We start from the raw sequence: 26,097 nt of genomic DNA on the forward strand, positions 1-26,097 counted from the left end.
CCCAGCATTTTTCGACATTATGGTGCATTTGGTTTTGCATCTTCCGAAAGAGGCAATTCTTGGCGGTCCCGTGCACTTTAGGTGGATGTATCCCATTGAACGTTCGATGGAGGTTTATAAACAGTATGTAAGAAATCGTGCACGTCCGGAAGGTTCAATCGCAGAAGTTTACGTGGTCAACGAGGCCTTAACCTTTTGCTCAATGTACCTCCGGGGGGTTGAGACTCGATTCAATCGACCTGAGGAATGATGATCGCATTGAATCCCAACCAAATCGGGAATATTCTATTTATAAGGTTGTTGGTCGTCCATTTTGTAAGAAATCAAGTATGCTCCTTAATCTGCAGTTAAAGCAAAAGGCTGAGTGGTATATCTTGAACAATTGTGCCGAAATTAAGGAGTACCTTAGGTGTGTTTCTAGTCTTTTTTTCAATAAATTTGTTTGGTTTATATACCAAGTAATAAAGGCAAAAATCATAACATTGTTGTCCGTTTGTAGTGAGCATATGGAAGAATTAAGAAGACGGGGGGGGGCTCGAATCTTGAAGTTCAACAAGAAGCTGATTTTCCTCAATGGTTCGAAGAAAGAGTATGTATATTAGTCAATTCTTTTCTGAAATCCCACTTAATCAATCCAAAACTAACTTTCAATGTTAATGTTGATAGGTGAACGGTTTGCATGAGTCAACACCTACTGAAGTGAATAATGAATTGTATGCTCTCGCAAACAAATCAAGCGACACCATGTTCTCATATCCAGGGATGATAGTGAATGGTGTGAAATTTGTGATTCATGGTCGTGATATGAAGCTTAAAACACAAAATTGCGGTGTAATGGTGTCAAGTGAGGAAGGAGTGAACTACTATGAAGTTCTGGAAGAAGTAATTGAATTGTCCTACTTGATGGGTTACAGTGTTGTCATGTTCAAGTGTAGATGGTTCAATACAAGTAGAATTAAAGTGGAATCCAATTTTACGAGCGTATATGTGAAGGAAAAATGTTATAAAGATGATCCTTTCGTTCTCGCATCTCAAGCTAAGTTGGTGTATTATCTTCGAGATGTGAAAAATGGGGATGATTGGAGGCTTGTTAATGAATACATTCCGAGGAATGTATGGGATTTCTCAAATTTCGATGTTGATGATACTGAGACCACAAATGATATACCAATATTGCAAGAAGTTAATTCTTCTTCATTTCAGTTGTGGGTAGAACTTCCAATTTTTTATAATCTTTAGTATGATCGGGTTGATGTCAATCCCACTGAAGTGTATAACGTCGATGATTTGGTTGGCAAAGGTTTAGATGAGTTTGTTGTCGATGATGAAGTTGAATTTGAAGACGACACGTTGGCCGAGTATGAAGACGATGAGGATGACGACAATGTTCTAGTCGATAGTGATAGTGATAGTGGTGTTCGTAATGATGTTGTAGTTAGTGATGACGAGGACAGTGATATGTAATTTAAACAAGTATATGTAACTTTTTATTTAATTCAATGAAAACTTTATTTATTATCATTAATTAATGATAGTATCAGATATAGGTACACATGCACCTATTGGATGCCTTGGGGATAATCAATGTATTCATGTACTGGTCCTCATTTTTTCAAGATATTTGATGAAATATCTTGAAGAAATGAGAATTAGTACATGACTGTTTACTATCTCCAAGGGATTCACTAGGTCGAAATAGGGTAGGTTGGGAAATACCATAAGTAATAAAATGTTAATTTTATAACAAAAAACAATAGACATGCACCTAGTGGATGCCTTAGGGATAGCCAATGTATTCTGCTCCTCATTTTTTCTAGATGTTTGAGAAACATTTTGAAAAAATGTGGAGAACTACATGACTGCTTACTATCTCCAAAGGATCCACTAGGTCGGAATAGGGTAGGTTTGGAAATATCACAAGTAATAAAATATTAATTTTATATATATATATATATAAAGTAATAGACATGCACCTAGTGGATGCCTTGGGGATAGTCAATGTATTCATGTACTATTCCTCATTTTTTCAAGATGTTTGAGAAATATCTTGAAAAAATGTGGAAAAGTACATGACTACTTACTATCTTCAAGGGATCCACTAGGTTGGAATAGGGTAGGTTGGGAAAGACCATAAGTAATAAAATGTTAATTTTATAACAAAATACAATAGACATACATAATTTGAATTAGTTAATTAATGAATATTTTAATGTAGAATGGTCGAACCAAGTAATGACGCAGGTGGTGGCTCCAAGAGGGGCAAGGGAGCTTATTATGGTGCCAATATCGAGAAGGAGCTGGCTACCAAAAAAGTTAGCCATCTAAAAGTAGAGTTTGATGCACAAATTGGAAAAGTTATTCAAGCGTGCGATAAGTGGTTCAACAATTCCATGGCTCGTTATTTGCGTAACACCGTACCCCCAACTACACTAGCTTGGGAACAAGTAATACCAGCTGATATCCAAGTTATTCGATAGAGGCTATCTGTAAGGATTTTTTTAAACCTTTAATAATTCACTATTAAAGATTTTGTCTATCTTCATAATATTTTAACAAATTCCAAATTTAATTGTGATTTTAGGACAAATTCATTTATCCACAAGACAATCCAGTAATCAACGATGCCATGGTAAGACAAATGCAAAAGCATCTGACTGATTGGCGCCGCACGATGAAGAAACACTGGGTAGAGGTTGGAGGAGAGGTGGACAACGAGAGAGCGAAGTCAAAACCTTTTGGGTCGATTACTTCTTCTGATTGGGCAATTCTATGCGATTTTTGGGCTTCTGATTCTCAGCAGGTATGCCGTAGATTTTACATTAATTTTTAATTATAAATTTACAATCTAGATTAATGAGTACTATTTTCTGTTTGAAGCGTATATCGAAGAAAAATAAAGAAGCTCGAGCAAAAATGACCATACCAAGAGGACACAGTTCCAAATCCATCGTTGCCCATGTTTATGATCACGTAAATTATAATAACCTATATCCTTACATTTACGAAAATATTATAAAGGTCACAATGTTTAAATAATTTGCTTTTTTAGATGGACCCGTCTACTAGCGAGCTTCCGAGCATGATCGACACATTCAAGCACCTCCACAAGAAGAAGGATAAGTGGATTAGTGATGTAGCGGCGACAAAACATGTAAGTTGCATAACCTTAACTAATTTATGATCATTTAACTTTAAAAAAGTTTAGTAAATAATTAATAATTATTAATTGGTTGGTGTCAATTAGTAATTATTAATTAAATTTTTAACAATTAAATCTTTATAATCTATGTGCCAATATTTTTATGATTAATGATTGTGAACTAAGATAAAAAAAAAAAGAATGTAACTAATGTTGTCTCCGTATTAGGGAGCTTGTGGGCTAAAGTAAATTTGGTCATGAAAATCCATATCTAAATAAAAAACATGCAAATATAGTTGATGTATATGTTTAGAGACGTAAATTACCCATTAATGGAATTAACTGCACTTACTGTACATATCAACAACATCTTCATGATTTTGATTTAGATGTGGATTTTCATGATCAAATTTACTTTAGCCCACTTGCTCCCTGATACAGGAACAAAATTAATTACATTCTTTTTCAATCACTGTCCTGCAGTCATTAATGATAGGATGTTGGCAGGTAGATAATAAAGTTATATTTTATATGTTGTTATATTAAAAATTTATAAGTTAGGTTTTCAAATAATGTTATATTGGAATTCGAGATACGTGCTTTTGATTGTGCAGACTGAGATGACCGAGCGTCGAGCATCGCAAAGTACGGCCCCAGTATCATCTGCTGCTTCTTTTGTCGGCGATAATGTCGACGGTCAGTTCCCGCCTGATATGGATATTGTCACGGATGTCCTTGGACCCCGCTCGCGTTATAAGAAAGGGTTTGGGGGGTTGCCTAGGTTGAAGGCAATTGGCGCAAAGAGGGCAGCATCTTCATCAACTTCTCAAATGTCCGGGCAATTGCCACCTGAAGTGGACACCATTTTGCAGCAAACTCAGAACATTATGCTAGAAAATCAGAACGTAAAGAAGTATACGACTAAACTTGAGAGTCGTAAACTGCGTCAAGATGTCCTGCTCAGTGCTTTGTTGAAGCAGGTTGGTGTATTAGCTTCTGGTTTTACTGTCGACTTACCAGAACAGGATCCGGACGAGGACGGTGATGCTCACGGGGGCGGGGATGATGAGGTAGGCAGTACTCATTTGTAGAACTTTTTATTTATTTATTTAAACTTTAATTTATTAGAGATTTAATTTACTAAACTACTTTTATATTTTCATGTTTGGTGGAGACAATAAATATTAATAGTTGTAAATTTTTTATTTATTTATAAAATTTTAATTTTAATTTTATTTCTAATTAAATAATATTACTAAAAAATTAAATAACTATTAATATATTAAAATCAAAATTTATTAATTAATATTAATATATTGAAAATAAAATTAGTAATATTATCAAAAAATTTATTTAAAAATACTTTTACTAGCTCAAAATTACGTCGGCAAAAGTCTCAACCTTTACCGGCGCAAAAATGCGTCACTACATATATCCACATTTCCCGATGCAAAAATGTGCCACTAAAAGACACATCTTTTGCCGGCGCAATTTTGCGCCACTAAAATAATCATCTTTTGCCGCGCGCATTTTTGTGCCGCTAAAAGTGTTTCCCACAATAACGCGACAAATTTTTTTACCGGCGCATCGTTATTTTTTCTAGCGCATTTTTTCGTCGCCAAAAGATACAATTGCCGACGCATTACGTTTTGCGTCGGCAAAAGTGCCATTATCGACGAGGATACGTCGTGGCTTACATGGCTTTTGCCAGCGCAATACCTGACTTTTGCTGGCGCAAATTTGTGCTGGCAAAAGTCTGGTTTTTTGTAGTGTATCTCTTCTGGTTCAAGCTTGAGTCAGGCGCAATATAGTCAAGAAGAAATTGATCAACTTCGCCAGCAACTTGAGGAACAACAAAGGCAACAAGAGGAACAACGAAGGCAAGAACATGGGCAATTTCAAAATTATCTTGAGACACAACAAGACTGGATGGCTCAAATGACTAATTTGTGGTCGCAGCTGCACCATGGACAACCAACGCCCCTGCTTCCCAATATCCTCTACAATTCTTTTAGGCACCACCTCCACCACCTCCTACTCAGGATGATTTTGATGATGATGTCGGTACCACTCAGCTTTAGGTTCTAGTATATTTATTATTTGTGTTGAACTTCTTAATTATAAGTTTAATTATCTGTACTAAACAACTAATATTTAAACTTCTGAATTCTTAATATTAATTAAATATTCGTTATTTTGATTTTAATTCAATTTATTATAAATTAATAAATACTTACAAATATATCAAAAATAAATATTATAATTATATTAAATAATAAATAAAAATTAATTTATACAAATTAAAAAAAACAGAAGCATTTGTAGCGCCGGCAAAGGTCTTTTCACCGGCAAAAGAAATCGCAGATGAAAATAGGAAAATCGCCGGTTAAAAGGGGCAGTGGATCCAAAATTTGATGCCAACGGCGAGTTTACCAGTGAGTTGGTCTTTGTCGACGTCTTTTGTCGTCAATATTATTATCTTTAATAGCATAGTTCGCGATGTGCTGACAAAAATGTCTTCAGCGACCAAGTATCGCCGTCAGAGATTGCCGGCGAAAAGTTGTGCCAGCAGAAGGTTTTTGACCTTTATCGGTGCGTTATGGGTACCTTTGCCCGCGCAAATTTTCAACGGCAAAAAACCTTCATTTATGTAGTGCAATATTTTATGTCATAAGCGATGAAATTTGAGTCAAAGGGTTTATGAAATAATTTAATTTTTATTTTTTGTATTTTGTATTTTGGTTTTTCTAATAAGATGATTGGAATGAATTTGATGTTATACTAACCAATTTTTTTTAATTTAATGACGAGTTTTAATCAAAAATAACAAATTTGATTAATTAATAATAAAAAAACAGTTTGTAACGTGTCATGTCTAGTGAGAGCCGCCGTGTAGTTCACGGAGCTGGTGCAAATGGCAAATTGTCGCAGAAGAGACAAAACCTAAAATTTAAGTATAGCTTAGGGTTAGCATTATTATTCCAACAATATATATCATTACTAAGTGTAATCCGTGAATTACTGCTTTTATTTAACCAGCTAATTAAATGTATGTTTAAAATCCACGATATGTATTATATATATATATATATTTTAAAATGTAATCAATTAATTAGCTTGGAAGGTTGTCCTTTTCACAATTTTTACTGTAATATATAGATCGAAAAGATCCAAACTGTGAGAAAATTACTATAGCGATGGATTTTAGCATAATTCGTATCTTTATTGTTTCTATAGTGCTTCACAATTAATTATTATTTAAGTTCTTGAGGTAACACAGTTAATATATATACATTTGCCCATACAATGCACTGTTCATAACGAAAACTATGATACCAAAAAAGGAGTTAAGTTCATGTAGTGACCGAATAAAAGTAAAGGTATTATGATATTAATATTCATATTGAAGCACTACCGTCAGCAAATAGAACATATAATTAAGTTTAGTGAAATGTCAAGAGAGATTAATTATTGGGAGAAACTATACATAGCTGAAAAAAAATGATTAGTCGGTGATTTTTATATTAGAAACTAGTACCATATTTTGTAAGTAATATGGTGAAAATATGTTTAAAAAACTATTGTAAAATATTTATATATTTCCTTAATTTGACGGCATGATTTTGAACCTAAATCCGTGAAATGCCATATAATAGAGAACAATCTAGAAAATAATTTTAATTATAAAAGATATGTACTTATAGATATATAAGATACGAACACGCGGTACTAACTTTAAATGGCTGTAACAAGAAAACCCAGATGGAATTAAGTAATGTCAAAGTATTACAAATTTAACGCGGAAAGATGGCGTAGGATGTCATTTTACTATACTATATATAAGCCAGCTTTGTTGATTAGATCACGATTATTTATAATTATAAGGAGAATAACTTGTAAATTAAAAATAAATGGGCAGACTCTATTTGTTTGGAAGTATGTATAGACTTCAAATAATGTTGAAAAAAATGGCAAAAGACTGGACTGTGCACATTTATATATATATATATATATATATGCACATATAAAAGTGTATGTGCGTATGATATATCGATAAGTTGCTTCTTGAAGAGGTAAGCGGAATGAAATATATGTAAAAAAAAATGATAATTATCAGAGAAATAGAAAAGAAAATCGAGTACTACATGTACATCATTTATAGGTAGACTTTATAATTACAATTATTATTAATAAACTGATCGCTGATGGACCTAAGTTGTTAAGTTTTATATTTTGAAATGTAACCAAAAAGAAATTTGAATTTTATTCTGCAGTCATGTGGTATATTTGGGCAGAGAGTTTAAAATTAATAACACACAGATGCGCGCATATATATCTGTTCGGGAGAGCGGCCCGCACATTGGCGTTGGAGCGAGGTGACATCATTTCAAGTAGCCGAGCTTTTGGCTTAAGGGATTTTCATCGCAAATATTAATATTTATATATATATATATATATATTTATATATATGGTTTAATCATTGATGATATATAATGTACTGAGCTAGTATATGATGCTCAACAAGTGGCAAAAATGGTTTGTTATTTAGTTTGAGCTTTCAACTTTCTGGGTTGATAATATATATGTATATCATCCTTATTTCTTTCTTTCATATTATCTTACATGGTTTAGTTTAGTAACTGCCTCTTCATTATAAGAATACGTAATTATATGAATTTTTCTTTTAAATAGAAAATGATGATTTGTTTTATATATGTTAAATAATAGTTCACTTATCACGAAGGTGATATACATAATTTCAATGATATTATTGTATTATAACGAGATCTTATGTATTGATTCGACTGAAAATATTCGTGGAAGAATTTGACCACCAATACTAATTTGTAACCACCCAACGTTTGAATACATAAGCTTTATTATTAATAAACATTTAGGAGGTAAGGCTTGTAATCGAAATAATATGCTCCAAATCTTATGTTCCACCATTATACAATTATGAATGATTTTTTAATGCCAATAAGCACGTCGTTCACGGACCGCCACGCTTACATATTAAGAGCAATATATGTTCAAAACCACAAAAACAAATCTAAGCAAATCTAATATTTAACTCATCGACCATCATAGCTAGAGACGAACACAATTTTCATCGTTTTCAAAGTCCAATATTTCCCTCACCTCACCAACACATTCAAAGTTCTTAGCCTGATAATGACACATGCATCCTATTCCTATATATATGTGCGCAAGCGTGTGCATGTGTGCATATATATGTCCATATATGAATTTAATTTACTTATAAAAGTAGTTCCTTAACCCATGACTAGACAATATGGGTCTCCTGTCAACCAAACATATATATGCACTCATATTGATGGAAATTCAAGAGAGAGAAGAATGTTTTTATCGTGTAAATGGAATTAATCAATAATACAACAAAAATTATATATTTTTGTGAAAGTGATATACATATTACATGGAGAGGGTTAAGCCCGAAACGTTAGGGGGGAAAAGAAAGAAAGAAAAAATATATAATAATTAAAAAAAAAAGAGAAAGAAAATATGATGAGAAGTCTGTCTCATTGGAAAGGGTGTTAATTAGTCTTTATCGTAGATGATTGCAGGCAGAGTGCAGATTCTTGCCTCCCTTTTGTTAGTGTAGTCACTCACATGGATTCTCTCCCTTGCTACTACGACACTTTCCAGTAGTGTACTCTCCATCACTCTTTTACTCTATTACCTTCAAATTAATACCTATTCTTACATAGTGGTCTATAGTGTGTGTTTATATATAAATATATATATTATATACATATATATATTGCATATTGTATTATCAAGATTCAAAAGTTCTTTAATATTCTTGTGAAAGATGCACTCTTATATCCAAAATTTGTGTGCTAGCCACTTACCTACTCATCATTTCACGAACGCATAATTCTTTTTTTGTTTCTATTCGATTTAAGTTATATTAGATAATTTTCTTTTGGATTAATTTTGAAATGACAATTTCGTTATATATACTCATCGGATTTTATTTTACAATGAAGTTTACTTTTTTTTTTTTTTTTGTTAGACTTTTAGTTTTAAATGTTAATAATAATAATAATAATAATAATAATAAGCAAAAAACACAATTAATTATATCTATATTAAAAAAAATTAAATATATGTTTTATGTTAGTTTTCACTTTAGTTTTATTAAGAATACTGTTTTCTTTTTTATTTAATTTTAAATAAATTATGAGTTGATGAATTTTTATATAAAATTAATTTTGTCAATTTCAAAAGCTGAATGTGGATTAAAACTGCACTGTTGATGGTATTGTAAAAACCAATGGTAGATTAATTTTGTTATATTTCTTAAGAATTAAAAATTGAACTTGAAAAACTGCACTACTGATGGTATTGTAATGAATAGTTTTAATTACCGTTAGCTATAAATACATCTCTAGTAGTTTTTATTTGGAATCCGACCCAAAAAATTATTTTAAAAGTTATGCTTAGCTCTTGGGATTACAACATATAAAAGCTTTATTCTAATTAATTCTGAAACATCTAATTTTGGGAGGAAATTATAATAATTACGAATATTTCATCTTCCTTAAATAGACACAAAACGTTAGTTTGTTCTCAAATATTCTTTGTTTGGTATTATTATTAGTTTTTTAATTCAAAATAATTTATGTTTCAAAGTGCTTTAATTATGAGATGTTTCAAAAGTAAATTAAATTGAAAATTATGAAATATCATGTGCCATGTTAAAGAATAAAGCGTAGTTTCCAAAACAAACATAATTGAATTTTTAAAATTAAAAAATTAGATAAGTTTGGAATAGATGCTACTAATTAATTGACTTTTTATTTATTTATCTATCTACACAACAACCATGTACAACAACTTTGATATTCGATTATATTGCTAATTAATATTTTATTTAATTTTTCACTTAAACTTTGATATTCCAAGTGAAATGCTCTCTTTTCGAAACAAACGAAAGAATTAGGGCCACGAGGAGTCACAAGCGCAATTGACAGATTGACTCATCATCAAATAGTAGTAGGGAAGTACTGGAGCTGTGATTCCATATGGTAGAAATATTAAGAGCTAGCGGATCTTTACTCTATTATTATTATTATTATTTATTCCTCTACAAATACTAATTATACATATTTATATGTATACTTGTTAGAATAAAATAATACATAAATGAATCTTTAACGCGTTTATATGAATTAATACCCATCTCTCTCCGATAATCACAGTACAATTTATTGAGGCAACTTGGAAATTAAAAAACACACCTGATTGGATCCCCACTTGCGCTTTTGGTACATAATAAAAATAGGTTTATATATTGGCTATTTAAAAAAAAAAAAAAAGAGAAGACAGAGACATATTTGCTTCTCCATAAAAGCACAAGTTTGTGGTTGTGATTGATACCCATATATATATACATATAAATATATAGTCTTAACCTTCTCATATAGCTAGAGAGAGAAAGTGAGTGTTTGTGTGTGTGTGTTTAATGGCATTAGAAACAGAGCTTTTTCAACAAGACCCTTTTGGCTATATTATCAGTGGTCTCAATAAGGATTTGCACGCCATGGTAGGCGGTAGTGGTGGTGGTGGACCTTGGAACTATGGATACGTTTTTCAAGAAAACGACATGAGTATCCACTATAATGACCTAACAAACGACAACAGGTTTGTGGGACATGGTTTCAATAATGTTCTCATGGATTTGGAAAGTATAACTTCACCCTCTTCCATGGAACTTCAAGGCTTAAACAACAATCATCATCGTCGTCATCATCATCACGACGCACCAAAATTTTCCTCCGCCGCAGAATACTTCACCGGAAACTATAGAAGCAGTACGACTACCCTCGATGGAGGGCCACAAAGCCACATGTTTTCTCCGGCCGCCGAAACTACTCCAGCAACCACGGCCACTACCACCGTCCGGCGGAAACGACGTCGTATTAGAAGCGTCAAGAACAAGGAAGAGGTTGAGAATCAGCGGATGACGCACATTGCGGTGGAACGCAACCGGAGGAAACAGATGAACGATTACCTCGCCGTCCTCCGATCCATGATGCCCTCTTCTTACGTCCAAAGAGTACTATTCTTCGTTTTCACATGTTTATCTTTCATTATTTAGCATTTTTATTTTAATTAGGTTTTAAGCAAACCTAATTTTAATTAATTAGGTTAACCCTATTTTAAGTATATATTTAGGTTTCTGATCATGAAATTAATTAATTAATTAATTAAAATTATTATAGGGAGACCAAGCATCGATTGTAGGAGGAGCCATAAATTTCGTGAAGGAGCTTGAGCAACTTCTCCAATTCTTAGAAGCCCAAAAACGAAGTAGTACAACAAAGAAACAATCACCATCAGTATCAGATCAATACCATTCATCAGATTCCGATTCCTCTAATTCTCTCTTCTCCGACTTCTTCATCTTCCCTCAATACTCAACGTGTTCCTCCAATAAAACGATTGATCAAACAAATTCAACGGCAGAGAAACGATCCGCCGTAGCTGACGTGGAAGTAACAATGGTGGAGAGTCATGCCAATATAAAAGTGCTTCAGAAAAGTCATCATAATCAGCTTTTGAAGATGGTAGTAGGCTTGCAGCTTCTGCGCCTAGTGGTTCTTCACCTCAATGTCACAACAGTTGATAATATGGTTCTTTACTCTTTCAGCGTCAAGGTATATATATATACACACACAGTATCAGTGCTTAATTATTCATTATTTTATACTAATTAACCCTTACACAAGAGGATATATTAGTAATTTGTGGCTTATTTGATGATTATAATGACTGATCATTATTAATTATTACAGGTTGAAGATGATTCTCATCTAACCTCAGTGAATGAGATTGCAGCTTCTGTGTTTGAAATGGTGGGTAGCATCCAAGAAGAAAGCTGTTTAAGTTAGATGAGTATATATGTGATGATCTTGTGACTTTGGCAACATTATTATATATATATATATATCATATTTTGTCTTTGTTACATGACAATTAACTGTGGGATCAATATGACTTTTTTTTTCCTTTCAAATCTTTAATTAGGATTATATTTGTCTGGGCATTTCTTTTTTCTTTTTTCGTTTTTCTTGGCCGGTCATACCTTCATTGTCCAAAACTATTGTGAAGAAACAATTAATCGCCATGATCATGGAGTACCGTACCCTGCAAAAGTCTATAGTTAATTATTTACTAAGCTTTAATTATATCATGTGCTAATTAGGATGAATAAATACAGAGCTAGATATATTGAATTTTTTGTCTGTATTTATGCAAAAACTAAATAATTTCTCCTTAAACAGTACTGGTTAATTAAACAGTATATTTTCACAGGAGGAAAGAAAATCATATCATTATGGCTATACATACACATACACATGTAATATAAATATATATATATATCCACTTCTTATTTTTACAACATGCGCGCAGCTTGAGAAATTATCTCGACATTTTTTTTTCCGGAGATAATGTGAATGGATCACAGCACAAATTATATAATAGATTAATTATTAAAGGATTTAAATTAATGACACCCAGCTAATTATTAGAAATGAAACAACAATTAAAATTTTACTTTTTAAAATGAAAATATATATTGTTGACATCGTTTACGTATTGTTAGATTTTGTCTCCCATTTTGTTTTGTTGGAGCTTTTTATATATAAATATATTTCTATAAAGTAATATATTGGTTTTTTTTTTTTTGAAAGAAAAGTAATATTTTGGTTTATGTTCAACATTTTTATTTCTATTTTTTTGAATTAATTTTTTTGACCGGAATTCTCCGTGTACTTCCTATAAAAGAAGTAGGGATGCATATTTTCTTCATGGGGATGGGGCGCCGTGAGGACCCACTTCTAATGGGACGGGGAATCCTCATCTAAATAGAGAACGATGATAATTTTCAATCCCCGAATGTTAAATATTTTTGTGATATTTTAGATGTATTTTATATATTTTTTATGTGTTATTGTAGTATATTAGTAATTTTTTTAATATTTTAAATTTTATTTGAGAACATGTTTAGTATCTTTAAATCATAAATATTGTGAAATATTTTAAATTTACATATAATTTACTATTTTTATTTTAAAATTTTAATCTAAAATTTATTTTTTAAATAAATGAGTTTTTCGTGGAAAATCTCCACCCACAAAAAATAAGTGGGGATGAATAGAGAATGAAGATTAAAATTATAAATAAAGATGGGGAGAGCACTCCCTGCCAATTTCATGTCTCGTGTGCATCCTTAAAAAAATAAGTGATTTTCACAATCATAATGGTTTTATGTTTCTACTCCAATAATAACCAAATATAAGCAACAATTTTTTTTTTCATATCCATATCCTCTCTAAAAGTATGTAATCCTTTAACTCGATAAAAAAAAAAGTGCTTTTAAATCTCTGATATGTCTTTTAAAAATGTGTAGATAATATAAATTTTTTGTTTTAACAATTTTTTTTGTTAACTTATAAATGAAAATATTATAAATATTTAACGGGATATACCTTAAAAAACTATTAAAAATAGATATTTATTAATATAAATTCAAATATTATAAAATATCATTATTATAATAATATATAATACATAATCTTTATTTTAATTGAAAATTTTATCATTTATATTTATAAAGACTTAACTAAATATAAATTCATATTAAATAATAACAAATATTATAGATACATTATATATAAGTATCGTGTATATACAAATAGTATGACTGTGTAACTACACAAAAAATTATAATAACATTTTTTTTTTATCAAGGATAAAACAAACTTCTTATTCAATCATAAACGTGTGATTTGAATATATATTATCATAAATATTTTATACATTAAATAATATAATTTATGATCTAAAATGTTATCCCATAGTGTTTTTCTAATAAAACCATATACAATGTTAGGTTTAACTTTTCAGGAAAAATTATAATATATGGATAAGCCTCCCCAACAAGCACTATGATATATATATTTTTTAAATCACTGTATTAAGTCAGACTTCAGAGAGTGGCTTTTTTTGTGATAATTAGGTAGGTACATATAATTAAGATATAAGTATCATTACTTTTTCTAATAAATTGATCTATAATAAGTATAGCTCAAAATAAAGTCATTGAGAAAATTCGCAAAAGTACATCATGATATAGAGGTTATAAATATATATATATATGGCACCCACATACATATTTGCTCAAAAACCTAATGAAAAAAGACAATGCCCGAAATAGAAACGATAACGATTTGAAAGGGGCTTTTCTCTCCTTTTCAGTAAAAAGCTTCTAAATCTTCTGTTTATCGGTTGTCATCTCAGTCATCCCAAGACTAATAAGCTTTTTAATTACATAACCCAAGCTTAAAATCAATATTTACAACAATATTCATGTATTATAATTAATTACATGCAATTATTCTATTAAAAATATAACTATTACAACTGTGCAGATTCAGCAAACAAAACAACAACAAAATGTGACAATTGTACAATAATGCCTGATTGGGTCAGCATTGTTACATGATAAAAATTGAGAAAAATAGAAAATGGCATCCTATCACATAGTATATTACTTTTTCTTTTGAAGATTTTTTTTTTTTTTTTTGAAACCTTTATATTTAGAACGGATGGGTGTTTCACTATTGTAGAATGTGGTAAAGCCTGACATCCATTTCTTACTTTTTCTTCTTCCATGTTTTTTTGTCGTTTTTCTTTCTCTACTTTATTTATTTATTGTACGAAAATGATATTTGACTATATATATATATATATCCATTTGTTGACCAAATTACAATAGTAAGAACATTATTAGAGATACATCACTTTTATTTTCTGATTCCAGTCTCTCTCTTCTCTCAGTGATTTATAGATGAACAATTTTATTTGTGGTTAACATGATAAGGTTTTAAAATAGTAGTTTAACTAAATTTATTTTAGTTTATATATAATTTATGACTAAAGAAATCACTAGATTTTAGGTTGTATTGTGCAAAAAAAAAAATTAAAAAACAACCAATCATTGAAATTCATGGTTTTTATTTCGACTTGTTTCACTTCACTTTCAACCCATTAGTTTTTTTACTCATCCTTCTGTTAATAAATGGACTAAAGAGGCGTAAAAAATGTATTGAAAAAGCTTGATGTATGTCAATAGTGTATAGTTTTTTAAGAGTAATTAATGCTTGGGACGTTCATAAATTACACATCATGTATACTTAATTTCAACAACACAACTGCTACAAAAAAAAAATCAACAACACAAATAAAAAATGTAGTAATTATATATATATATATATATGAACATATATCAGTGGTTAAAATTAAATACACAAATAAATAGTGTGTAATTTTGAAAACATTTTAAAATGTGTCAACATAAATTTAAATTACTTTAGAAAATTATGGCAAGTGTACAAAACAATTGCATAAAACCAATCCAGGATATATTTATGAGTTACTATTTATATATACATAAAAAAAATACTCATAACATCTCAAAAGTTAGCAACCCCTAACATTGTAATATACGAAGTATTTACCTAAATTGATGTGTGGATCAAATTTCGATTTGTGGACAATGTTAATGCTTATACACTTTATCATATTAATGTGTTCAATGAATAACACGATACTAAATCATGTGTCTCTTGACTTGTTTACACTCTCATTTTTTGCTTTCAATATATATGTATATATTTGTACATGAGAATTTTCTAGGATAATTATAACTTATATTATTAGAGAATTTTCAAAGGAGTGATAAATTAGTGATGCAGTGAAGTTGCTCGAATAATGTGCAAAAGTTGTAGTAATTTTTTTTATGGCAGTGTCAGTAACTTCATTAAATAGAGGGAAACCATTCCCTATCATTACAAAAAACTCCTATCGGGATGGATGGAATACTCAACATCCCAGAAGTCTTGGTGGTTAAAGCCCACTTAGCAACAATGTGTGCATACAAGTTTGTAACTCTAGAAACATAATTAAAACAACTATCAAGTGTGTTCTTAATACCATACACCTCCTATATAATTGGATCAATTTCCCAGAATCTCTCCTGGCCTTTGCAAGCTCTAACAACTGAGGTAGAGTCCCCTTCAAAGAATACGAATCGATGGCCATACTCCAATGCTAGGCTGAGGGCCATACTACAAGCTAGAGCTTCTCCCACAAGCACAGAAGAAACAAGTTTCCAAGCTGTTGCCGCCCAAAGAACCTGGCCAGTAGAGGTTCGAGCCATAACACTAATCATCATATCAGTACCCCCAAACGCCACATCACCATTGACTTTAACCCAGCAATATGGTGGAGCACACCAATCTTGGTTTTGATTAAGGTTGTGGTCCTTACTCTCAGGGAGGTATTTTGCCTTGTATTCCACAAAGGTCTTAGCAATTTCATAAGCACATTCCAGCGGTTGCGGCACTATGTTTTCAAGGACTTTTTTATTTCTGCAAAACCAGATTGTGTCCATCGTTAAGGATGCATAAATAAGAAATTGTTCTGAATCAATATCTGTTCTGTTAAGGTTCCAAATGAGGTTTAACCAGCGCACTGGTTAGCAAACCATAAGCATCTAGCAAAATCACAGTGCAGAAATAAATGCTTTACAGTTTCAGCCCCATTCCCACAGAGAGGGCATTCCACACACCCTTGATTCATTACGATAACAACTTTAGTTTTGACTATGCATCACGAGAGGTATTTGTGCTAAAATTTGTATCAAATATAACACAAAATATAACATAATGCATATTTTGCAATCACCGTATAAATGTTACACTTTTTTATTTATTTATTTTTTACCATTTTTATTATTTTAGTATTATCTTTATATAACATCATAAAATGCTTGATTTTTTACATTATTATTTTTAACTATAGCAATAAAATATAAAGAAAAAATATTATTTTTTATATATTTTCAATTAAATATCAATTGACTGAAATATTGTTTTGTACAAAAGATTTTACAATTTTGCATTGCAGCATAGTATTAAAAATTATGTCAAATATATCACATATTGTTTTTTGTATTAATTATAACACAATATTTACATCTCTCATTGAAAATAGTCTTAAGTACAATTTGATCAAATTTCGTCTACTCAAGAAGATTTATTTATTTTTTTACATCAAGTAATGGATATTAGTCCACTCATATGGTTACATTGGAGATATTTTTCTTACTTAGTTAATACTCCCTTTGGGTAAAAAATATTGCATAATGTCTCATAATCTCTATATTGTCTTAATATATGTCCCCCTTATTGCCTAATCAACCATATTAAAATGGATCTCCTTTTCCATCTTACTATAGGGGTTACCATTGGTTTATTTTGACACAGCTCATGATCAATAGATTCGATCAGTACTAATGATGAAATCGAGAACATTAATTAAAAAAAATATAACATGTAAATACATGCATGCGTGAATGAATTAAAACCTTGTTTATTAATGATATTACGTCGGTAATATATATTTATGTTATTGAAAAAGAAAAAAGAAAAAAAAAGTTAGAATGATATTAGTGTTTGTTTTTTTCGTTTTGGGGTTTAGTAGAGAGTGGGAATACCCTTTCTTTTTTTGATTCGAAGGTCATATCCACTATCATAAAAGTTGAAGAAAGAAGCTGAAAAAGCCGAAACCCAAGGGATTCAGTACTGTTACTCGAGTCGTTTCAGAAGCAAACTAGCAGAGTACGAAGAGAAAGAGCTTCTAATTGAGTTCGAAAGAAAAACCCAAAAGCTGAAAAGTAGAACTAAAAGAGAGGGACCAATGACACTTGAAAAGAACAGTTACTAACTTTCTCATGAGTAAAAAAACGACTAAATTGTAAGATATTGTTCTTAATATACTTCTATAATTACAATATATATTGTAATTTTTGTTTTTTTTTTAAAAAAAAAAAATAGTATAATCAGGGATTGAGGTAGAGAAAAAATTTAGGAGGCCAAAAGGTTTTAAAACAAGTGAGGGAATAAATAGATAATTTTTTTTAAAGATTATTATTAAAAAGTACTATATAATTTTTTTACCTCATAATCTGGTGGGGAGGTACCTTAGTACCTATAGCTCTAACCCTTATTATTATAAGAGTATTGTTATGATACCATAAGAAAATGATATATTGTTATTAGTGTAATTAAATATTGAGTATCATACATTTTAATTTAATAAATATTATAGAATATCTCTAACTAATCATAAGATGCAACTTCATATAGTGTTGAACAATTTAAGATACCAAATAGCAACTATAATGATCATCATGGACAAAGCTATGTAGAGGTAGGACACTCACACCTTAATTTTTGTATAATAAGTTTTATTTTATTTATTTTTTTCATTTTTAAGCTTTTGGTCTTTTCTGAATGTTTATAAAAATATATGTACTTCCTCCATTTATTTATTTTTAAAAATTTGCTTTCTTTCTCACTATAGTAAGATAAAATTAAATGGTTGATTTTGTGTAACCAATATTTATTAGAACAAAAATGTATTAAGTAACAATATATTACTTCTAATTTCATCGTATCAACATTATTTAATATAACTTTCACTATTGTTTTTGTAATCCAATCATATTTGTAAGATTTTGTGTCTAGTTTTTTCCATCATAAAAAATAACTAAGTGCATATAATTATTGTACAAAAAAGTTATTGTATATTATTAATTGAAAAAATTAAGATGTAGTAAAAATTCCAATTAAGTAATATTAGTGCTTCAATTAATTTATGTGAATTTTTTGATGCTTTTGGAAAGCTACCTTACAATTAAAATTAAGTGTAATTCAAAGTAATTACTTAATTTGGCGTATTTGTCTGACCATATAATTACACAGTAACTATGTAATTAGAGGTAATTGAGGGATCTCATTTACACTCTCCAATTCTCATAGCCCCCATGATTACATAATATTATTTTTATATGTAATTACTAATTGTTTTGCTAAACATTACAATAGGAATTCATAAGTAATCGTCACTTGACATCCAAACATACTTTGTATTTTAAAATATAGTGTCATTACTCAGATATGTAATTTTTATCCTAGTAATTATACAGCTGTTTCCAAACATGTATTAATGTTGATTATAATTTTGACTAATAATATAACTATACCCCCACATAATTTTATTTTCTTCATCACCCTTGATGATAATAAAGTTTTTGTCAAGAATTTTTTATGTTTAGTCATACATTATAAAAAAATCTTTATGGTGACATTTAATTTAAATTCTTAAACATTATGTTTATATATTACATGAGGTAAAAAAAACACTTAGTTATTGTAGAAAAAAAAACATAAATATGATAAATGATCAATTTTATGCGTAAGCAAGAGGAGAAGGCGATGATCAATTAGAGGAGGCCGCTACTTGATATTTTTAAGTGAATATTTTTATATTTTTTTTTTGTTTTCATAAAAAATTAATTTTTGAATGATTTATTTGTTATTATTATTAGGGATATATGCGACTAAAATATCAAATTTATAAATTAATGACACTTAAATATTTAAATTAATTTTTTGGTGGTAAAAATACTCAAATGTTAGATTTCTTGGCACTCGTTAGGAGTTATTTTTTACCAGCCAATAACCATGTGTCACATAATCATTGGCCCACGTGTAAAATCTTTTTAAAAAAATAATTTCTTTTGTAAAATCGTGTATTAATTTAAAAATTATAAAATATATTTTAAAAATATAAAATAAAAACTAAATTTTATTTAGTCAGTACAAATTTCATAAATAATAAAAAATTAATTTAGTAAAACTTTTCATAATGTTGAGACAAATTTTTGTCAACTAAAGTTAAAAAATAATTAAACAATTTAAATAAAAATAAACACGATTTTTTTTACGTGATTCATTAGTTTAAATCTCACTTTTATTGATATGTTATGTGTTAAAGCTAAAAAGTAATTTCACATAGTTACTAATACAAGAAATGAGCATGAGCCAATAAATGTCTATTTACCGAGTTTTTCGGAAACTAGAATTATGAAAGATTTAGAGAGCTACGAGAAAAGATTTAAAGATAATCACACAAGGGATTTTACGTGATTGGGGCGTTAAAGAGCCTTAGTCCACGAGTCTATTGTACTAGAGCTTAAAGAGCCTTAGAAATGGAGTTTTCTCTGAGTTTGAATAGAGTGAATGCTTACAAGAGGAAAAAAATCGGACAATTTCTACAATGCACAACTGGCCCTATTTATAGGCAGTTAGATGCACTGGATTTGGGTCGGACTAATCCGGGCCCAATACGGATGAATTAGTATTTGCTCACTAATGGAGGCTTAATACAAAGGGTTCCATCAAATAAAATACACTAATCAATGTAGCGTCCCAAATTTGCTAATAAGGCTAAGGGTCTTGATTAGCGTGCTTGGAGGGCAATAATTAAATTGAGTATGTGAATTTGATGACTATGTGATTAGAAATGCATGTTTAGGTGAATTAAATATGTATGTGGACCCCATTTGGCTGTTACGGGCATATTTGTTATTTTAGCCCGTTGAGGGCATAAATGCAATATTTGTGTATATTGTGATTGATACCACGTGTGAGTGGTGATATATTTGTGATGCATGATTCAAGACGGTCCTAGGGAGCAAATTAGCTAGAAAGTCACAATGAGGTCAAATACTCGGCTCAGGAGGAGCCTAGGGGTATTTTGGGAATGTTATATGTGTTCGGGAATTATTGAGTAACGGGTATTAATTTAGTAATGATTTAGACACGTCAGGATTAAATGGGGATCTATAGGAATACTCGGGGACTTAACGGGATTTGGAAAATGACTAAATTGCCCTTGGGTTACTTAAGGATTGAGGATAAGTTTAAGGGGTATTTTGGACTTTTGGCAAGGGATATACTTAAACTTCCTTGACTGCTAAACACTAGAAGGGGTTAGAAAAGAAAAGAACAAACAGAAGGAAGCACTCTCTCTCTCTCTCTCTCTCTCTCTCTCTCTCTCTCTCTCTCTCTCTCTCTCTCTCTCTCTCTCTCTCTCTCTCTCTCTCTCTCTCTCTCTCTCTCTCTCTCTCTCTCTTTAAGGATGTGGGAGTATTAGTTTTGAAGAAGAAGCTTGAGGATTGAGGGATTAGAGCTAGGAGGAAATTTGAAGTTGGCCAAGTCAAAATTATCAGCAAGGTATGGATTCTGAGTCATTATTTTACTGAATTCCACTGTAATCCATGAACTTAGTTAAGTTTTGAACTTAAGACTTGATTTGGTGTGAATTGAGATGAGTTAATTAGTTTCTGGGGTTCTAACACTGCTTAAGGTGTATTAGAATGATTGTGGGACTCAATTATGATTTTGGGATATGTTTAGAATGATTTTCAAGGTAGCTGGCTCGTAAAATTTGCATGGGATTTCTAGGTTTCGGGCTTGAGTCGCGGCCCTGTTCATCAGGCGCCGCGGCCTGCTTGAGTTTATAGGCCAGGGGACCTCGGAAAATTTCCCAGGCATTGTGGCCTGTGTTGCCCAGCAGAGAGGCATTTTTGTCTCTGACTTGTGTGCGCCACGACCCTTAAGGGGGGCTGGGCCGCAGCTCAGATGCTGAATTTTGGCTGTTTTAGGGCTTTTAACTTGGGAACTTGAACGTTAAGGCTCGGGAAGGTTTCTACCCTACTACCCAGTTTGGTAGAAAACAAGGTCCAGGAGGCTAGAATTATGTCTCGAAGCTATTTATTGGGTTAGAATTTGATGAATGGCTATTATGGATATGTTGTGAGTAGGTTATCAGCGACGCTCGTGTTAGAGGACTGTGCTCGAGATTGTGGTACTCTGATATCTTGGGACACCGGTAAGAAATCTGTTGTACCCGTAGAGCAGGGCGTGGCCCTATTGCTTGTATTGCAGGGCACAACCCTATCAATTGAATTGCCAGGTGTAGCCCTATTGTCTATGTTTAGTATATGTTTAAATATATGTTGATTTTTATGTGGTGTAATGCATATTTGTGAATGAACGGCGAAGGCCGGGAACGATAGAAAGTCGAGCACGGCAAGAGGTTGGGAACAGCGTTGAGCACGTGGAGTGCAAGTCGTTAGGGTGAGACCCACCTAGGATGTAGAAGCCACCCGCTTGGTGAAGACTGCGAACCCAGGGCCTGGTAAAGCGCCTGGGACAGCATTGCCGTTATTTTTTTAGCATGTTGGCTGCTTTGTTATATGATGTTGATAGATATGCGTATGTTATCTATTTTGTGCTGAGTTTTCTTGCTGAGTTTCGGCGCACGGGTGCTTTATGGTGCAGGTAAGGACAAAGGAAAGGTCGACCAACCATGAGTATGGAGAGCGTGGAGCGACGGGTACATGTTCGGCCTACTTGGTCGCCACGACCAGGGTTATTTTGGGAAAATGTGATGTAATGACTTGAATTTTTGTCACCTAGTCGATCCTAAATGTATTTTGAGTTGTAAAGTATTTTCTAAAGAGTATTTTGGGATCCCAAATGTTTAACTCTTTTTACTTTCAATGAATGACCACATTTTGATATCAAATGCCTTTAAACGACCTTCAACACAGTTTAGCTACACTTTTAACCTAAAACCTCAATTGGCGAGTAGATGGCACATTTTTAAACTCACTTAGTAATGACTCTAAGGTAGTACGGCGTTACAATCAGGGCCCATTGGGCCGGCTCGAACATAACTACGTTGTACGACTGACAACAGTGCGGAGCTTCAGTCTGGTTCGCGTGGGCTTCCAAAGAGATCCAGGAGACAGGATCCGTCAGAGTAGTGGCAGTACTGTTCTGAATAATGGCATATATTCCTATGTAACCTCTTCTGCAAGTTAGTTGGGGAGACAAAACTCTGTGTTTCTCAGGGTGATGTCAATGTCGGGGACAATTTATCATATCCAACTCGGGTGCCCAGTCCGGGTTCATTCATCAACGTCCCGATTCATTTACCAGGACCCTGGTTCGTTTACAAGAGCCCGGGTTCATCCACTATCGTCCTGGTCCATTCTTAGACTTGGAAACATCTTCCTTATTCGCACCCCGGACGACACCTTATACTGGGTCCGGGAAGACGAAACGTGCCAAATACATGGTCCCGACTTCTCCAGCGCGGGGATGTCCAATGGATAATGTTGGGCTTACTGATATCTGGGCCACCATAATTCACTCCTTCCCCGTCCATTGGGCTCAGTCTAGGCCTCTGGTCCCTTCAGGATAGCCCATGGACTTAGTGTACCATGCCACATGTGCGGGGAGGAAACAGGGATAACAATGCCAATAACCAACTATTCATAGAGACTGGTCACAGATTTTTCTCCCATAATTTAAGGGAGAAGTTACAAGATATCTAATTTAAATACAAATTTTAATTCAAGTAATCAAATAAAATATCTAATTGGTTTCCTTAAAAAGCGGAACCGATTTACATTTTAAACCTAAATATTTTCATGACTATTATGCAACTTTCAAGGTGATCCCGCAGCATGTTTGTCTCTAAGCTGAAAGTCCTGAACTGACTTATCTTTTGTTGGGGAAAGTTCCTCGAAGACACTTAGAGTGGGTTTGTACTACCGAGCTATGTGTTCATCACTATCAATACCTTCACTAATGTGTACTTGCTATTTCTCCTCAATCAGTTGTAAGATATTAAAAGAATTGAAATATTCTATCTATGAGCTTATTTCATTTATTTTTCCGAGCTAAGTTTATTCATCTAAAAAATTAGGCATAACACATAATTAAAAAAATAACTAAAACCCTAACATGAACGTTTCTTCTTTTATCTTTTGTCTTCCTGCAAATCAGTAGTCGGGTAGGGCACTTCGACGGACGTGGATCTAGAGGTTGCATCCTCATCATGGCTTTGAGGAGGGGGAGCTAGGCGATTTGCGATTCAGGAGGTTAGGGGCGATGGTGGTTTCTGGCAAATCTAGCAAGGGCATAGATTTTGTGACTATTGGATGGTGGCGATTGTGGTGCCTCAGACGGAGGGGCTGCGATGGAAGTAGAGGGAGTAAATGTAGCAAAAAGACCATATGTAGGTGGAGCTGGAGGAGAGCTCGATGAAGATGAGGTCGGTGATGTCAAGATTGATGGGGGAGAGGCAGCTAGATCCAAAGTAGTAGAGGAACCTGGTGGAGACGTAGTGGAAGTAGGCGTAGGAGCCGAAGCCGAAGCCTTGGGTGGAGGAGTAGCGACAGCTAGAGGCAGTAGGAATGGCAATATAACCCATGGTTACGGGTACCCATTATAAAACCCACTTTTATTTTACTGATAAAATATTTGGTTTTAAAAGTGGTGGGACCCACTCAAGAATAGTCAAAGTATTATTTTCCCTTTCTCCCTCTTTCTCAGTGGCCCAATACCCATCTACCTCTCTTCATCTTTCTCTCTCTTGAAGTGCAATTGTTGTTGGGGTTTTATGCCCTAATTAAAACTCAATTTCTTTGTAATCTCATTTTATTATCAATAAGAAAATAGAAACCATTTTTTTGACTTGGTCAATCACTTTGCTCACATGTTGTTATTTTCATGATTATTTGTTTAATATAAACTTCTATTAAATCTCGAGCGTATAGCTAATCATATTTATAGTGACGTAATCACAGTGGAATATAAATATGATTATATGTTCAAAATAAGTTAGTCCTAAGATTAGTCAATGCACAGGATTTACACTGACTTGCCAATCTACGATATGATCTACTTACACATTGTAGTGTTATGTTCTTTCCAGAACATTAGCAAAGTAAATAAGATCGAATGTATTTGTTACATCGGACAGGACCGATATTGATAGTTGATAAGATAAGTAAACATACCGTTATTATCTATTCTAGTCATATCATATAGTTGACCATAGATCAATTCAATCACAATTCTGAGTGGTTAGTATTCTAACTGATTGTATTATTTGAGTTCTTTGACTTGTTCGTTACCAGCTTCCCCTACGGACTAGCCCATACTTACATCTTGAGAACTCGGTAGTATAATTGAGTGGGAGTGTTAATCATAGATATGAACATCTATAACTTCTGATGAAGAAGTAAAACAATGGTTTCCTTTTAGTTTGGTTCAAGGTGTTAAATGATAGAGATCTCATTTCAATAATTAAATTAGTTTACTAAAATATCATTTACAAGGAACTAAGTGTTTTAAGGATAAAATACAATGTTTGGTAAAACAATAGTTTAGTCCTATCTCATTGTAGACCGTCTATAGAGGATTGAGTGACAATTATGGTTGTAACAACGGATAATTAATAGCATATCTATATTTGTTATAGAGCGCTCTATGAATTTAAGAGTGCAATTTCGAGTCTATAGTGGAGTCACGATGAATTAATAAGTTAGTAAATTTATTTGTTAGATTTATGATAACTTATTGGAGCTTGATTTCATAGGCCCATGGTACCCATTTTACCTTGGATAAAATCATCTAAATAGTCTCAATTAATTGATTTCATTATCAATTAGAATTATCAAAGTTGACCAGGTCAACTTTGGATAGTTTCACAGAATTATGTATTTTTTAGAAGAAAAAAGAAATTAGGACAGATTTATTAATTAAGATAAATTGGTATCTAAATTAATCAATAAGTTTAAATCAATGTTCAAATTATAAATAATTAATTTGATGAAGGATTTAAATAATTATTTAATTAATTAAATCAATAGAAAATAATACATGCCTTGATTTTAAGTCCAATGGGCTTATAATCAAATGGGAAATTTCACGGACCTAAAGCCCATGATAATTTCGACCTAGGGCTTCAAAATGGATATTATTTTATTGATTTTTTAATTAAATTAAATGACCTGATTGAGTCTATAAAATGAGTGCTTAGAGAGAAGTCAAAACAAAAGTCACAAGTCAGGTTTTCTAATAGGTTTTAGATTCTCTCTAAACACAAGTCTTTTTCTAAGCCTCTTTGTTATTTTCTCATCTTCTCTTTGTATC

General features: G+C 32.0%; 1 protein-coding gene across 1 annotated transcript; it reads left to right on the top strand.

Moving 5' to 3' along the window:
• Positions 1–10,320: 10,320 nt before the first annotated feature.
• LOC133832269 (transcription factor bHLH94-like) lies at positions 10,321–12,192 on the top strand. The gene is made up of 3 exons (XM_062262638.1): positions 10,321–11,225; positions 11,392–11,826; positions 11,965–12,192. The coding sequence occupies exons 1-3, from the start codon at positions 10,632–10,634 to the stop codon at positions 12,058–12,060; spliced, it is 1,125 nt and encodes a 374-aa protein (XP_062118622.1). The 5' UTR covers positions 10,321–10,631; the 3' UTR covers positions 12,061–12,192.
• Positions 12,193–26,097: the final 13,905 nt, after the last annotated feature.

The sequence above is a fragment of the Humulus lupulus genome, chromosome 1, assembly GCF_963169125.1.
Source record: "Humulus lupulus chromosome 1, drHumLupu1.1, whole genome shotgun sequence".
In the NCBI taxonomy this organism is placed as follows: Eukaryota; Viridiplantae; Streptophyta; class Magnoliopsida; order Rosales; family Cannabaceae; genus Humulus; species Humulus lupulus.